The sequence below is a fragment of the Ochotona princeps genome, chromosome 1 (genome assembly GCF_030435755.1).
Source record: "Ochotona princeps isolate mOchPri1 chromosome 1, mOchPri1.hap1, whole genome shotgun sequence".
Taxonomy (NCBI): domain Eukaryota; kingdom Metazoa; phylum Chordata; class Mammalia; order Lagomorpha; family Ochotonidae; genus Ochotona; species Ochotona princeps.
Genome location: NC_080832.1, coordinates 85856945 through 85874920, shown reverse-complemented (window position 1 = coordinate 85874920; position 17976 = coordinate 85856945). Strand labels below are relative to the sequence as shown.

The 17976-nt window shown below is 41.3% G+C and overlaps 1 protein-coding gene across 1 annotated transcript in view; it reads right to left on the bottom strand.

Annotated features, from left to right (window-relative positions):
- Window positions 1–387: 387 nt before the first annotated feature.
- COL9A1 (collagen type IX alpha 1 chain) overlaps window positions 388–17976 on the bottom strand; it is a 71757-nt gene continuing 54168 nt past the window's right edge. The window contains exons 28-32 of the mRNA XM_058671763.1: window positions 16940–17086; window positions 16718–16772; window positions 14452–14640; window positions 5241–5318; window positions 388–880 (exon numbers count right to left, since the gene is read on the bottom strand). Coding sequence (XP_058527746.1) covers window positions 696–880; window positions 5241–5318; window positions 14452–14640; window positions 16718–16772; window positions 16940–17086 — 654 coding nt within the window. The 3' untranslated portion in view covers window positions 388–695. The remainder of the gene's footprint in view (window positions 881–5240; window positions 5319–14451; window positions 14641–16717; window positions 16773–16939; window positions 17087–17976) is intronic.

Below are 17976 nucleotides of genomic sequence, written 5' to 3'. Positions count from 1 at the left end.
TACAACCAGAGATGTCCACCCTCTAAAAATAAATAACCTCACCAATAAAACTTATGATTGCCAGAATATTAAAATGTCTTCTTTGATTTCACATGGAAGAGCTCAAAATAGCAATGAGTATGGGGTACAGTACATACAGTTCAATAAAAATTCAGGCTGAAGATGAAAACCAACATAAGAAGGAAATCATTTTGGGTGACGCAGCTTTTTATGGCCGCTCAAGAGCACACTGAGGGGATGTTAAAGCACCATTCTCTTCACTGTAGTGGGATTACTTTAAAGCTAGTCTACTAATCCTGCATATAACTGAAATATTCTGAAAACATCTCAGTGAAAATGAAAAATAACTACTGCAACTGAGGTAAACCAGTTGTCTGTTTATTGGCACCGTAGCCCACTATGAATCACATATATAAATAGCACACTGAAGTTCAAGATCTTAGGAATAGGACTCTGTTTTTACATGGGGAAGTTTCTGGCTTTTCCTTTTCTGTTACCACTGACTTCATCATCTTCCCTCCAAGAGGAAAGAGGACTAGTTGAATAGCACTAACGCTCTAACTCTGGTTGTAGGGCTTCTGGAATCATGTTGAAGGTAATGCGTGCCATCTCTACCCCAGCTTTGCAGGGTAGTCCTCTGCCAAGCTCCTTCACCAAGTGCAGATGCCGCAGACAGCCTTGTAATATGCAGCCTCTCACTGATCAGGCCCTTTGCTAAATGCTCGCTGACCAGCCTGCAAGGTGCAAGAGGCCGGCTCGCAGAAACCAGGAAGGCCAGGTGGGCCAGGAGGACCAGGTACACCAGGAATTCCTGCCACTCCAGGGGGGCCTCGCTCCCCATCCCGGCCATTTCTCCCATAACTGGCAGGGCCTGGGTCACCTGAAAAACACAAAAGATTGCACAAGTCAGCAGGAGAATCCTCAGAGCTGCAAACTGGTAGAAGGCGCTCTACTGTCACAGCCCTGCTTGTGCACATAAGGGAGGCTTAATCAATGCTTTTGAAAATGGATGATTAGCATGACAAATTTTCTTCCCTGGACTTGGATTTCATATAAAATAAAAGTTATGCCAAAGAATAAACCGCTTCCACAAAGAGACTGGTTCTCAAGGATGCTCTAAACTCGTTGTGTGATAACCTCATCCTGGAATGACACCATGTCACAGACCAAGTCTTTCAAGAAGTGATGCAGATCACAGTTCTTTACAAAATAAGGCATAAATGTTTAGTCCAACAGCTTTCTTAAAGAATGCACATAAACTAGTATGCAACTTGAGAAAAAATTAGATCTTAAGTGTTTTACTCTTTTGCATTATTTTAGGTGTTTGCTACACTAGCTGCCTAGTGATTGCATGATTTTTTTAAATGCCAAGAGCCTATAAGAATGTCATAATTAAATAATTTTTAAAATGAGTATCTGTCATTCTTAGTATGACCACCTGAGGGCAGTCATGTAACGTTGCTGAAGGTCCATTCTGACTAGACCATCTGTGGGAGGATGCTTGCTACCTAATACACATTATGGAGAAATGAAAAAATGAAGTAATTTTCAGCATTAGAGTATTTGATAATTAATATGCTGATTATACAAACTTGCATGCACACAAATGTAGTCACTATCCCTAAGCACAGCGCATATGTCTGTAAACTGCCCAAGAAAACTTAACAATCTTGTAGCCTGGTGTGGTCCAACATAAAGACAGCTGTAACTTCACATCCAAGAAGGAAAAGTGTCTGCACACACAGGTCATACTCCTAGTACCCACAAGATGTAATTCATCAGTTATCTTTCTCCAGTGAATTTGAATGCACAGAATGAGTACTTTCTGAACAATCCTCAGCGTGCCAAGGAACCAGTCCAATGGCAGCAGATAGAGATTCACTCTGGATGAGTCACTCAACCAAGCAATGGTAACTGGCCTCTGGTAAGGAACGAAAATTGAACAAGGAGTCTAAAGTCCCTGTTTTGCTACTGGAATCCAGAGCATTTTAGAGGAAGGGGAGAAAAGGAAGCAAAACCTCAGGCGGTCAGAAAGGTTACAGGACAAGCCAACGTGATGGGACTCACGTGGCAGACACACAAGAATCATGCTCATTGCCAGCCAGCCCCCCGTTTTGCCTGCTGTGTGGATCCGGGCGTAGACAGTGTAAGTATCTGTTGCCACTTAATACTTAAGAGACTTTTATGAGTGCCTGAAACCTCTGTGGGTCTGTATTTCCTCGTATGTAGAAAGAGGATTAGCTACAAGACACTGACATAAGCAGACATCTCTGAGAAGACCCTGGAAGCACAGGCAGTGAAAGCAAGACAGACAAGTGGGATTGCCTAAAGCTGAAAACTTCTGCACTACAAAGGAAAGCCAAAGTGAAGAGGCAACCAACAGATGGAAGAAAAGATTTTCTAACTACACAACTGATAATGAATCAATATCCAGAATCACTAAAGAGCTCAAGAAATTCAAGAGCAACAACACTAACAATCCATTTAAGAAACAGGGAAAGGACATGACCAGGTTTTTTTTAAGATGAAATTCAAATGGCCAACAGAAATGTAAAAAGTGTTCTGGATCACAAGCCCTCAGGAAAATGCAAATGGAAACCACGGTGAGGCTTCACCTCACCCCAGTTAGAATGGCTTGCATCCAAAGATCCAAAACAGTAAACCCCAGAGAGCAACGTGGGGAAAAGATAGCCTAATACCCCGATGGTGGGAATGTGAACCACAAAACCACTGTGGAAGATGGTACAGAGAATCCCCAGAAATTTCAAAATAGATGTACCATATGAACCACCCATCCCATTCCTATGAACTTAAACCAAATGAAATCAGCATACAAAGGAACAATCTGTATCCCTCTGATTATTACATCTCAATTCACAAGTCCACCCACATGCCCATCAACCAATTTGAGGATTGTTAGCTGAGCAAATTCACAGTGAGCTGACCTAGAAGCTCAAGTTCCTGGTGGCCTGGCTATGAAGGTGCCCGTGCAGAGCCTGTGCTGTCTGCTAAAGCCCTCGGGGCACACACTTGCTACATTATCTCTTCTTCACCATCCCGGGCTTCAATATTAGCCTCTATTTCTAAACACTGATCTAATTTCTCCCCAGATGATGTGGACTATCCTCCCCATTAAACAAAGTAGCAAGGCTACAGAGGTTTGGGGGCTGCTAAGCGGAAGAAGGAAAGTAAGAAGAGCATGACTGTAAGAAACAAGGTAGCAGATCAAAAAGGAAAGAAAGCAGCAACTCAGCACTCAGGAAACAAAAGGTGGGGCGGTTGGTCAAGGAGATCGCAAAGGGTTTTGATTCTGGAAAGGGCTCCTAGAAGGAAGGGTCAAGGACTGGCCAGAGAAAAAAAGGAAAAGAATGGGACTCAGGATCCTGAGAAAGGCAGTCCACATAATAAACATGTTAACCAATCAGACATAAGAGCTGAATCCAAGACCAGCCACAGTAAGCTTAACTTACAAGGGAGAGAAGATGAGGGTCAGAGAGAGCTCAAGTGATACATTTGTCCTGCAGCATCATCTTGCGTACTCCTCAGGGCCTGAGCAAAGCCCCTCTAGCTATTCCAAGGGCTGCCAGTGTCTGATCTACCGGGGCCATCACTTTCTGCTCCATAGCCTGTGACTGGTCTGCTCTGTGTGAAAGAACGTGCTCCCTCCGGCAGTTAAGGACTGCACACTGAAAGCTCAACTTTCTCCACCTTCCCTTCTTTAAACTTTACAGAGTTGACCAACAGAGCTTGTAAGGCAGAATCACTAGAAACCAGAAATGCTTTCAACAAAGTAATATATTGCCAAAAGTGCAAGTCAACTGTTGAATGATCTGTCCAAAAAAAATGAACCTGAAACTTACTAATTCTCCTATAAATACACAGGTAACTACCTTGTGATGATCCTGTTTTATCAGTCCTAAAACCTCTTATCAACCACTACTGGTAAAAGAAGAAAAACTCTTGGTAAATTCCATTTTGTTTTTCTCTCTTCTAAGCATCCATCACTGACCCAGACTGCATCACACACTAAAATCATCTCTTGATCCCACTTAACGCCAGATTGTCTTTCCTTTTCCAATCATAAAATCTTCCTTATCCAATCACAAGAACTGACTGATTTGTAAAAGCGTCTCAACAGATTCATGATTCAGTTTTTAAAAAGCAGAGTTGGAGTTAGCTCCAATGTATTTATATTCTCTAAGGATTTTTGTTTTTGTTTTTAATGAGCAAGCAGTCATAGCAGCAATCAAATGGATACTTGGAAAGAAATACTATTAGGGGATACAATTACAGCTGTGATTAAATAGGTAAACTTCTGGCAGAATCAGAAAGTAACTTTTCTAAATTTCCCTAAGTCACGTTTTCCAAATCCATGGCGAACCAAGTACCACTTCACTCCTTTTTCTCTGAGCAGCACTGTCACCTCTGCTCTGTGCAACAGCTGACACTGGGGGAGCCAGCCGCTTCGTCTCAGTCACTACCAGAGAGAGTGAGCTGGAAGCCTGCATGTCATTCACACCTTCAGATTGAACTGGCTTGTAGCCCAGCTGTGCTGTGCTTGTGTCTGTAAGTCATTTCCCAGTGGCGTGTACTCCAGTCTGAGCCCTGGCGACAAAGCAGCCAGTGTAAGGAGAACAGAAGGCTAGTGAGCCGAGCCAGGTCCTTCTCACAGAGGCTGCTCTGTATCTCCGTCCATGCAGCTGGGTGTGCGCCCCCGTGTGTGGCTCTCTGTAACCATCAGCAGGAATGAACAGGTTTTAGGGATGGCAGACGGCAAGGCTGCAGATGAGGTTTGGGAGTGTGTGGATACTGGAAAGGGGGAGCTTTAACAATAACGTTTCAGTGGTTATTGAAAACTTGAATTAGTTTTTCCTACTGCTCTGGCCTCTTAAATTACAAAGTGAAAAGCAGGAAGCTGTCACCTAGGCTAGAAACAGATGCAACTCACTCCTCGAGAACTTACTAGGAATTGAACTATGACCGGACCGAACACTGTTTTTCTTAAAGCAACTACTTGAGAAATTATTAGTTCAAATCCTGACACTTTTTTCTTGCAATGAATAGGATATAATTTACAAATATTTTTTCATTTCAGATGGCTTTGCTAAATCTATGCCAGTCATTATGATCACTAGATTTATTTAAGTGGCCAAATGGCAATTCCTTTCAGATGTTATTCAGTTCACACTGTTCACTTGCCATCAATTTCTCCATTCATCCCTGCCACAGAAGACACTTACCTGGGAGACCTGTTGCTCCAGGCAAACCCTTGGGACCTCTTCCTGGAAGGCCACGCTCTCCCTTTTCTCCCAAGTCACCTGCATTTCATTAAGGAAACGTTATTTTAATATAGATATTTAAATTAATATCAAGGCTAATAGACATGAAATAGACATGGAAAGATGCTCAGGCTCCCTAGCCATCAGAAAGATACAAATCAAAACCACATTGAAGTCCCACCTAACTGAAGTCAGGCTAGCCTAGATTCAGAACTCTACTAACAACAACTGCTGGCATAGATGTGGGGAGAAAGACACCCTTCTTCACTGCCCGTGGGAGTGTAGGCTAGTACAACCACTGTGGAAATCACTATGGAGAGTGTTTAGAGAATTGCAAATAAACCTGCCATATGACCCAGCTATCCTGCTCCTAGAAATATATGCAAAGGAAATGAAAACTGCATATGAACAGGGAATCTGTAATCTTATATTTACAGGAGCACAATCTACAATAGCAAAGACATGGAAACAACCCAGATGCCTGTCCAAAGAGGAGTGTTAAAGAAACTGGTACATCTACCATGAAATATTACTCAGCCAATAAAAAGAATGAAATTATATCATTTGCAACTAGAAGGCCCCAAGTAGAGACCATTATGCTCAGTGAAATAGGTCAATCCCAAAAGAACAAATACTATATGTTCTCTCCGATATAAGGCAGCCATCAGACAAATTGTAAGATCAATAACCTTTCCCATATTTCTACTGCATCTCATTTGTTTTGATATTTTTGTTTTCATTTTCATTTCTTCCAAATAGTTTCTTTTCCCTTGTCAGATTCATCACTGGCTCATGGATCGCACGGTGACATCTTTTTACCCAAGAGGCTTTCGTGTTGTCTTTTCTTCATCCATGCCTTGGTTATTCAGTAGTGCATTTTTTGACTTCATGGTGCTGCATATTTGTTTTAACTTCATACCTGTTGTTTACTGTCTTGTGGCTTCTCATTTAAGGGAATGTATGGTTATGGTGTGATAGAGACTATCATATCTAGATGTGAAGATACAATGCAGTATGCATCTCTACTTCCAAACTGAATATGGATGCTCAATTAAACTGTTGAACATATCTAGACAATGGGATGCTGGACTTCTGGCATTGTCTGTACCAGTAATGTCAGGACACAAACAACAGACTGATGGACTTATGGTTGCTTATAAAGGACTCTACTATTGTAATAATATAGGGAAAAGCAGTTGGGGGTGGAATTTTGAAGGGGGTGGAAAAATCCCAGACCATATGGAATTGTATCATAAAATTTGAAAAAAAAAACCTAAATTCTGAAACCAGAAATTTATGAAGTTGCAACAGGTAAGATTCTAGCAAATATTCAGCAAGTTAAACGACAAGGTCACTGTTATTAACCAGCCTAAATGTAGGGGTGGGAACATACCCATGGATACTAAGACGACATCTGACAGAACTCAACAAGCATGTTTTGACTTAAGAATTTAATAATCAATGACTATTTTCTTAACATGATAAAATATATCCCAACCCATATCTAGTGTAATACAGAATGAGAAATTTAAGAACTGCAACCACAATGCCCATTTTATCTCTACCTTGGATCATTTGGTTTGAGGAGTTTAAAATATCCCCATTTCAGGTGAGCACAAGAACCATGACAGGGAGCAGCCCAGACCAAGCAGGGAAAGGTACCCACCAGCATACATTTGGCATAGGTCAATGCGCAGACCAGGCTGAATCAGTTCACATCACCCTCTGGCAAATCCAAGCACCAGAACAGTGTGGGTTGGGCCAGGTTTGGTCACAATACATACCAGTACACATTATGGCTGGGATTGGTTGCCTGCTGGGCTGGATTAGACTGTAACCATCATCAGTGTCAACTGGAATTGGGGGTGGGTCAAGCCGCCTGGGCCAGGTCAGGCTACAGCACTCACTGGCAAATGCCGAGGCGAGGCAGGCCACGCCAGACTGGGCTGCAGTGCCCAACCAGCACATGTAGGAATGGGGGGCGGGAGGTGGTAAAGCTGGTAGGGGGAATGTGGGAACCCCCCTGCTGAACACCCTCACTGGAGAGCTTTAGCCGGGATGGGGGCAGACCAGACCAGGAAGGGCTGCAATACCTCTAGGCCGTATGTGAGCTGGATCAGGGAAAAGCCAGGCAGGGCTGACTGTTCCGACAGATGCAAGCATCAATCAGAGAGGGCGAGGGTTGTTTGGGCTTTGCCGCAGCATCAGCTGGCAGAGGCTCACACTGGGGGCTAATTCTGTCAAGTTAAACTGCAAAACCACCTGGAGAATGCATGATCCAGGAGTGGGAGTGGCCCAGTAGGGAAATAGTGGCACCTCCCTCTTGGGTTAACACTCCCACTGGAGAGCATGAAAACCAGGACTGGGGGAAGGGTTGCTAGACAGAACAGCACCCACCAGCATGTATGTGGGCTGGATAGTAGGACTGCTTAGGTTGAACTAGGCATAAATGCCCTTGACATGTATAAAAGCTAAAGGGGATGTGGGACAGACTGAACAAGTCTGCAGTGCAAACTGGCATGCATGGGAACCAGGGTAGGGGGCAGGCCTGATGGGGGTTGGTTACAGGGAGTCGCCCCAACTAGGCTGCAGCTCCCACTGGTTTACCTGAGGGCCAAGTATGAAATGGGCAGGATCAGGCTTGACTGTAACACCCACTGGTTCATGTGGAAGATAGAGTGGGAAACAGAACTGACCCAGCAAATGCATACGCTGATTGGGGCGACAGACTGTGCCAGACCCTGTGCTGGCAAGCACACACAAGAATCAGGTCTGGGATCACCTCAGACAAAGTTTCTTCGGAGATCCCGCCAACTGAACTGCTGATCTCAGAACCCCAACCATGAAGAGACTATGTCAGCCAGTGGATTCTGAAGAATTAGGTCTGGGATCACCCCAGAGGAAGTTTCTTTGGGGATCCCTCCAACTGAACTGCTGATCTCAGAACCCCAACCATGAAGAGACTATGTCAGTCAATGTATTCTGAAGAGATTTCATTGTGCTTGGAATGGTGAGATTGGCAGCAATTCAGAACTGTTGAACTACCAAAACTGCTTGAGCAGGACACTCAGAGCATGCCCCACATCAGGGACCTGGGATGGGTGGGAGGCTGCGTGAGGCTTCTGCCTTTATCTCTCCCCTTACCCCAGTTACAGAAAAAATTATTATTATTAATGTGGAAACAATGGTCTTACCAACTTTCCTGTTGCCATCGACCCTTTGTGCCCCAATCAACTATGTAAAGATTAGCAAAATAAAAGAATTTTTAAAAATCTCCATTTCAGATAATATGTATACATACCCTAAATCTCTAGAAAATTAACTCTATATTTTAAAAATATCTGATTTCAATAAGCTTCCAGGGCACAAAGATAATAAAAAATCTGTGAAAATGTTATGTAATAAACATTAAAATATTAAATAACCACAGATAAGCTTACTGGGAAATATTCATGTCTAATAAGAAAACAGTTTTAACAAATCTAAAGGATTTTAGACTTGAACAATATTCATAGATAGGATGTTAAAAGTTGTCAATTTTCCCTAAGCTGCATTGTCATTTTAGCACACTCATTATCCATGTGGCCTCACTTTATCAGGCTGCTGTGGCAATTGGTGTTTTAAAGACTAAAAACTTAACCATTCTTGTTAATTTAGCAATTTAAATGTCATATTACCTATATCTTGGATATAGGAACAGGGAAAGACTTTTTAGAAAAGACGCCTAAAGCAACGGCGATCAAATCCAAAATGAACAAATGGGACTATATCAAACTAAAAAGTTTCTGTACAGCAAAAGAAACAATTTAAAAAGTGAAGAAACAACCAACAGAATGGGAAAAAATTTTTGCATTCTACACAAGTGACAGGGGACTAATATCTAGGATCTATAAAGAGCTTCAGAAACCCAAGGATAGTGAAAAAAATAAACCCTGTAGCAAAATGGGCAAAGAAAATGAACAGACGTTTCTCAAAAGAACAGATACAAATAGCTAATAAACATATGAAAAGATGCTCAAGCTCTCTAGCCATTAGAGAGATACAAATGAAAACCACCTTGAGGTACCACCTAACTCCTGTGAGACTGGCCTATATTCAGAATTTGAAAAACAACACATGCTGGCGTGGATGTGGGGAAAAAGGTACCCTCCTTCACTGCTGGTGGGAGTGTAGGCTAGTACAATCATTGTGCAAATCCATATGGAGAGTGCTTGGAAAATTGCAAATAAACCTGCCATATGACCCAGCAATCCCGCTCTTAGGAATATACCCAACAGAAGTGAAATCTGCATACGAGAAGGGGATCTGTAATCCTATATTCACAGCAGCACAATCTACAATAGCAATGTCATGGAAACAAACCAGATGTGCGTCTAAGGAAGAATGGTTAAAAAAACTGTAGTACATCTATTCAATAGAATATTATTCAGCTGTCAAGAAGAACGATATTATTCTATTCAAATCCAGGTGGTCCCAACTAGAAACTATTATGCTCAGCGAAATGAGTCAATCACAAAAGAATAAATACCATATATTCTCTCTCATATAAGAAAGCCAACATGGAAAGGTAGAGTTCATCAAGTGCCCATGGAGTTCTGATCTAAATATAGATTGCTGCAAGTCAGGTCCCACGGCAAGAGAAGGTGAAAATTCTGTTCTAGGCATGTAGGCATTCCATGGATGAAGTAACAGCAGAGTATATTTAGCATGTTGTGAACATGAATATGGCAAATTGTCAGTTTCCGTCAGTTGCTGGCAATAGTTTAGAGTGATGACAAATATTATTTTGATTTTTTTGTGTGTTATTTAGTTATGAGGAAAGTGTATGGTAAGCAGTCCATTTGATGGTTTACTAATTTCCTCGTTGTTGAGAAGTCCGAGTTGATTATGTATTTAATATGATAACCATTTGTGTGCTGTGAATTGCATTAAGAGTTATGTAGGGCAGAGATGATGCTTACTAAATGTACAAAATGGATTGATGAGATTAGCCAGTTAAATCTTTTCACCAGTAAGGCACTCAACAGCCCATGAGATATTTATTAAAAATGTCAAGTAAATCCTCTTATTTTTGTATCATAGTGTCAAATAGCAGTAAAATAAACATGCTAAGATCCTTAAAAAAATAAATAAAATTAAAAAATAAATGTCATATTACCAAAATTCTGAAGGCTGATGGTGAGGAAATGAATCTCTAAATGAGCTATATTTTCTGAAAACAGGAGAAGCATATTATAAATTAAAATGTAGCCTTCTCACTGGTGGTACAAGGAACTTATTTGCATATACCACAATGATGCCACACCAACCTTAAAAAAACACAATGTCTTAGTTATGGTCCCTTTGATCATCGGCCACAGAAAAGCAAACTTTGGGTAACACTGAGATAGGCATGTTGTGCAAATGGCTACTCCATGCAAACTGCCTGGAGGCTGCTTCCGTTCACCATCCGGGCTCCTCAGCCTCTTCCTGCTCCTTTCTGCCTCTGAAATGCACAGAAACTGGCTCACGGAATAAAGCTCTACCTTTGCGAGCCCTCTCAGTCAAAAAAATATGTAGTAGTGCTTGTGAAATAAGCTTCCATAAGGGATAAAGGAACATGCACAGTTTGAGAATAGAAACAATTCATTATGTGCAGAATGGAAATTCTCATGGCACCTTAGCCTCTTTTTACATTTATTCACAAGCTATAATTGACACCATTCTCCACGGGAACAGATTATTACCAAAAAAACTGAGGGTCACCGTTAGGACACATTTTCTCAAGCCTTCATTTGCGTACTGACACAACAGCTTGACTCACAGCAGTATCAAAAAATGCACAGCCTTATTCAAAGGGATCTAAAATGAATCTGAATCATGAACATTTTTAAATTATAACAAAAATCATGATGTCATACTAAGGAAAATGGGCATCAGAGCACCTGTTTATCTGTTTCTGTCTGATTATACATATAAAATAGATGCATGGGGACTGCCCTTTCCATGTGTGTGATATTATATAAAACATGCCAATGAAAAACAAGGAAAATTACATATGTGACTTGCATGTTTCTATAACCTCTTTTATTGAAAACATCCCACTGTGTTTTTCAGATTAAAGATTAGGATGAAAATAGTGACTAAAATATAGCCTGAACTGTTAGAAAATTAATAATAAAACTATTTGGTATGTATGTGGCAATTTCTTTACAAAAGCACACTCAAAGTGACTTACACCAAGATTCACCCTTCCCTTTCCTAGGCATAGGAAGAAAGGCAACTGGCAATATGGAAATACAGCTCTTGGGTAAATTGGCTGAAAACTCAGTTCTAACTGGTGGAATAATCTGTAATAATGAATATTTTCAGGGAAAAACTGAGCTGCAAATTCTTGGATAGCAGGAAACTGTGTGTTTTCCATTAAATATGTTCATGTATATCTAGAGTAAGAGAGGCCTGGTTGGCAAAGTGTGACAGCACTAACTGATAAGACCTTCCGAGCTCCCCTGACAGCCTCTTATCCCTCAATTCTCTAAAACACAGGCAAGATGCTGCTTTCGATTCAAGGACTAGAAAAGAGTTGGGAGAGAATGGAAGTATTTTAAAAACTAGAAGATTGTATCACTTCAAAGTACATGGACTACTACAAAAAATAAGAAAAATCCAGGGGAAATACCTTATACAATCAAGTCATGCGTCACAAATTATTTGAGTGCCAAAAACGTTTTCCAAGGATCCAGCTATAGAAATAAACTTGCCTTCATTCAGCCCAGGCACACCTGGCATGGCCAAGGGCTTCCTAAGAAAGCTTCCCAAGCAGTTTACCATTGCTTCCAGCTGTTCTAACTCTGGCCGTGCATTAAGATCATTTGGGGCACATATGTGAACCCCAATGCCCAGCCTAAGTACATCAGAGTCTCTGAGAGTTAAACACAAAGTGGTTTTTAATGCTACCATGGGGACTCCAGTATGAGTCAAGGGCCGAGGAAGGGAGGAATTAAACTTGCTCTTGGCACAACAAGCAACATAGACATTTTCCTTTCTTGAAGATAAGCTCTGCCTCAAATGTGAAGACTTCCTTTCACGCACAGAAACAGAGCAGTGATTCATGGCTGACCATACCACACTGACACAGGGCAGTGTCAGAATCACCTGGAGAGCTTGTTAAACCAGAGAATGCTGGGCCCCAAGAGCCAAGGTTCTTAATCAGGGGATCTGCTGCCAGGGTAGACTCTCAGTCCAGGGCCCTGGAGAGGCTGCTTTTCCAGGCACTCCTCTTTGAGACCTGCTATTCTGCGATGCATCTCCACTTCACAGTATACTTGCCTCCATTATACAATGCCTCTGGATAAGTATATGTACATACATGTTTATCTATGTATTACTGATCTTGTATTTTGCAGGGAGGTTTGCCTTATATCAGAGAATATATGATGTTTGTCTTTGGGGATTGGTTTATTTCACTGAGCATAATGGTTGAATTTCATTCTTTTAGTGACTAATATTTCTTATGTAATCTCCACTTCTGAATAAAAGATAGTCTCCCAATGAAACTGTTAAATATATCTTGACAATAGAGTGCTGAGCTTTCTAACATTGTGTATACCTACAGTCTCATGATACACTTAGAAAGGATAATGATGGACTTGTGACTGCTGCTGAAGGACTATATAACTGTTATAGGAGAAAATAGTGTGAGGGGATGCGATAAAGGGTAATTTTATCTTTTTTTTCAGAAAAAGATAAATTTTTAAAAAATAAAATAGTTTCAAAGAGAAAAGAAGAAGAACAACAACAAGTGCTGTTTCAAGCGAACCGTGGGGAGAACTGAGTCAGCATCTATAGATCTACCTAAGGCAGCAGGGCCCCCAGGCAGCAGGGCCCCCAGGCAGCAGGGCCCCAAGGCAGCAGGGCCCCCAGGCAGCAGGGTTGCTTGGAAATGGATTCGAGTGAGCTGAGACTAACCAGAGAGACAGCATCTAAGTCTGAGCGCCCCGCCAGTGGCCAAAAGCAGGTCAAAGAGGGACGGGTCTGCACATGATCACTTCAGAGAAAGCAACCAGTTCTCATTAAGATGAACTCTCTCCTCTGATGCTCCAATTTGTTCAGTCTCTGCAAGCTTTGAAATTATGCCAGTCTCACAAGAGGCCCCAATTAAAGCTCATTTTTTTCCTTAACATTCAGCTCTGCACATGCCAAGGGAAAAAAATTTAAATAATCAAATAAATTGTTCCAGCTGAGGGTCTAGTTAGCCAAATACATCAGCAATTTATTTGTGGATCTGAGGAGACAGCTTGCTTGCCCTCTGACCACTCACACCATAATGTCTAATCCTAATTGGATCACCACAGTATTAACAGAAAAAAAAAAAAGAAAGAAAGAAAGAAAAAAGTCCCTCTCTTGTTTTTGGTGGCATATCTTTCTGAAGTTGCCAGGGAGCTGTCAGTAGCTCCTCATGGTAGATGCTCTCTTCATATTATTTCACTGTCCCTGTAAGTTATTGAGGGTGCACAGATACCCTGACTTGACATACTCCCCCCAAAACAGCAAACTGCATGTGGAGCCAGCAGTGCTGCTGGTCCTGCGGAATATCTAACTCACACTTGCACCCTGCTTCTCCGCAAGGTGATATACACCTGCTTGCCAGGTGCTCCACCTGCTCTAAAGAGAAGTAAAAATACAAACTCCAACATTTAAGAAGGAATGAAGATGGCCTGTATGTTGCAGTTAGGGGAAAAAAACAAGACTTCTTAAGAATAGTGAAGAGCCTCTGCAATTCATCTTATTTGCTGCTTAAAATTGTGGCGGTGTAAGTAAGAGATATAAACATTCTAAAAATGGCTGGCACATTAGAAAAGTTCCACAATGACCTCAGGGACTCAACAACAACAACAACAACAAACTGCTAAATAACCCTCCACCGGACTTTGTGAAGTGTATTCTGAGCCACAGACGAAGCTGAGAGCATTAGGAATTATCAGTACTGAGACAGGTGGGAGCTTTGTTGCTAGCAGCAGAGCAGGGTCAAGGGAATACCATGTAGATTCTACAGTCTTATTTTTCAGAAGAACAATGCATATCCTTAGCTCACTGAACACCCTGCGACTGATAAAACATGAATTCCTTGAGGTTTGATATGAATTACACACCTGAAAAAGGACAGCATGTGTTCCTGGGTACAATGACTCACCTTTAGGTCCTCTCAAACCAAGAGCACCAGGGGGGCCTTTCAGGCCAGGGAGGCCACGAATTCCCATCTGGCCGGGGAAACCATTCTCTCCAGGAGGACCAGGGGGGCCAGGGGGACCAGGTCTTCCAGGGAGGCCTGAAGCCCCCAAATCTGGACGCTTGAGACTAGCAGCCATCTCAGCAAAATGTTCTAAAGGGTAAAAAACAAAACAAACCAGCAGTCAGAAGTGTGAAGGTGGTTCCAAAGAGAAGAGAAGCATTCCAAATACCTTGTTTCTAAATGTGTCACCAGAACTTCAAAACGGGGTGGTAAAGCACTGAGCTGAGCTAGATAATATTTCCATGGGCTTCCCACCAGGAAACTTCACAGGTGATGTTTATTCAGCTCTTGTTGGATGTATTTGGTCCTAATGTTTTAGAGCAAAGAGCAGAAGTGACAAGGAGAGGAGGCTGGGGGGAGGATAAGAAGAGAAGAAGAGAGGAAGGGAGGGGAGGAAGAAAGGAAGGGAAGAAGAGAAACAGAGAGAAGGGGAGGGAAGGGAGGATATGAATTGCAAGGCTTTGGAGTGAGAAATATTCTGGGAAGATTAATGTGTTGTGAGAATCCTGGTTTGAGTATCTGAAAACCTAGGGTGGGAAGGAAAATTGGTTTCTGAGTATGAGCAGAAGTGGGTGTTTTTAAACGCCAAGGACATTGTCCAGAATTAGTGCTCAGACACCATTCCAGACTTATTCTCAAAATTAAAACCTTTTTAGTTGGAAGATCACATATTCTTAATATCTTGGGGATTTACAGCTTCTTATAAATTCACTCTCTCCAATGTATTTCATGCTTGGAATAGACAGCGAACATTAGAAATAACCGGTTTCTTGGGAATAGCCAGTATCTTAAAAATTAGATAGCAAGCAAATGTCTTCAAAAACCATTAAATAAACCAAGAGTCACCCACTAAAGCCATGAAATCAAAATCAACTTATTAAAAATAAATTGCGCTGGGGCCCGGCCGCGTGGCCTAGCAGCTGAAGTCCTCCCCTTGAAAGCCCCGGGATCCCATATGGGTGCAGGTTCTAATCCCGGCAGCTCCATTTCCCATCCAGCTCCCTGCTTGTGGCCTGGGAAAGCAGTTGAGGACGGCCCAAGGCTTTGAGACACTGCACCCGCGTGGGAGACCCAGCTTTGGATCGGCACAGCACCAGCCGTTGCGGTCACTTGCGGAGTGAAATCATCGAACGGAAGATCTTCCTCTCTGTCTCTCCTCCTCTCTGCATATCTGACTTTGTAATAAAAATAAATAAATCTTTAAAAAATAAATTAATAAATTGCGCTTAAATATTCTAGGTAATATTGTAATGTTTTTAAAGCTTTTAAGTTGGAAAGCAAGTATGAATTGAAAGTAATATTTCTAGTGCTTTAAAGCTGTTTATTCTAAATATGATTATTCTAAGTTTGTCTTTTCTAACAGAATAAAATCATAATTTTCTAGGTATACAATTTTTAAAGCTGAAATATACTTAAGATAAAATGTCAGAAATGAATAGAGCTGTATCAATTTTCTAAAATAGAAGAAATAATTTCATTCTAGCCTGGTTTAGAAAACTCTGCAACTCTTTCTACTAGACAAACTAGTCTAGTGAATAGACACAAAAAGAGACTTCATGATAGAATCGGTCCAATGTTAGATCATATCTGTTTAATGGTACTTGCACCCATCTTCATTTTCTGTGATATTTCAAAACAGTTCTGAACATGTTCTGAAATAAATGACAATTGTCATAGCCACAGATCAATTTAACTAACGGTTGGCAAATGTTAAAAACAAATACATCACCATGTTGGTAAAATGTTAGTCATTGAGCTTTCACATAGGTAGGCTATGAGTGGACAGAGTATATTTGTGCTTCAAGTGAATGTGTAGACTAGAGTTTATTTCTCAAGCAATGCAGCAAGAACTAAAGGCAATGTCTAGGGATATACTAGGAACCTTAAAAAAGGGAAAACACATACGAAAGGAAACAAAAATAAAACTGTTTGTGCTTATAAATTAACCTGCTCATCAAAAGGAAAATGCTAGCAAACAAAGGTATTATTTTATTTTAAAGCTTTGCAGATGGTCACAACTGGATAAACCAGAGTTGGCACTCACATTACCGAAAATCTCCCACCTTTAAAGCACACACACAGTCACGGTTATTGACGCTCTCAAACTAAGAATAAAAAGAAGCAAGAGTTTATGCTGGAAAAAATAGAATCAGTGTGATTTATTTACCTTGTATGGCTCTCATGCAAACCTGCTTAATGTGCTGGTCTGTGGGTGCTCTACCCTGGGACAGGAAAGGAAAAAGAGTGCAGTTGATACACAGAAGCATAAAGAGACCACTGTTTTATTCTCCACTGCCAGACTTCAAGGAGCCAAGCGGCTGGATTTACAGAAGTTGCTGCGGTGGGAATGAATCTCTAATGGCAGAGCCTGGGGCTGGATGCCACTCACCGGAGGCCCCTGGATGCCGGGCAGGCCAGTGGCACCCTGTTCTCCCTGTACGCCTCGGGGGCCAGGCGGTCCTCTGGGGCCTTCAATTCCAGGAAGCCCCCGGCTACCTTCAGGCCCTCTCAAACCAGGCTCTCCAGGATTCCCCACCTGAAATAACACAGAACACTGTAAAATCATGCCCAAACACAGGAATGAGTCTGCTTACTGCTAATGCAAACACTTCTACACTCTCTCCTGAGAAACCTTCCTGTTTTACCTCTAACTACACACAACTCACCAAATGCTTAGGTTTCCTGTCCAGGTGAATTTTTAGAAATCTTCAGTAGTTACTTCAAAAAAAAAACATTCATCGCAATAACAAACATATGCCTTAAGTTTGTTCATACCTTAAATCACTTAAGATCAGAGTCATTAATAAATAATAATGCTTACTAACATTCTCTGGCCACAAAACAGCTACTGATTTCTTACAAGACATTACTTTGTATATGACCAATGAAGCAAGCAGAAACTCAGGATATTTCCAGAAACAGTCATTTAGCCTTTATAACTTTGGCCAGGGAGATTTGAAGATATTAGCTGCATCTAGAAATTAGAAGTAAATCGATCCACTCAAAAATATCACATTTAAAATTCTGTATTTAATAGGCTGGATCTGAAAATTATGTTTGTAGTTCATATAAGTGTTAAGAGAGTTAAAATCAATCACTTGTTTTCTAAGCACAACATATCCAAGTCAGATTATTTTTTGCCTGAGAGAAAAGAAAGAATCCTTATCTACAAAAACCACTTTCAGAAGAGTCAAATTTAGCTCACTTTCTGTTAAGCTAAAGTTTGGTTAACTTTCTCTAGTAGAATTTGTGACGGAGAAGCCATAATGTACTGTTGTTCAGAATGACAAGATGAAGGAACACGAGGCAGAGAATGCTAGTGTTCAAATAGGAATGTTCATAAAGCTACTTAGTCAGCTGCTCTTTCACAGACATTTATCTGGAAAGAGCTAACTCAGGGTACAGACATCTACTTGAAAAGTTCAG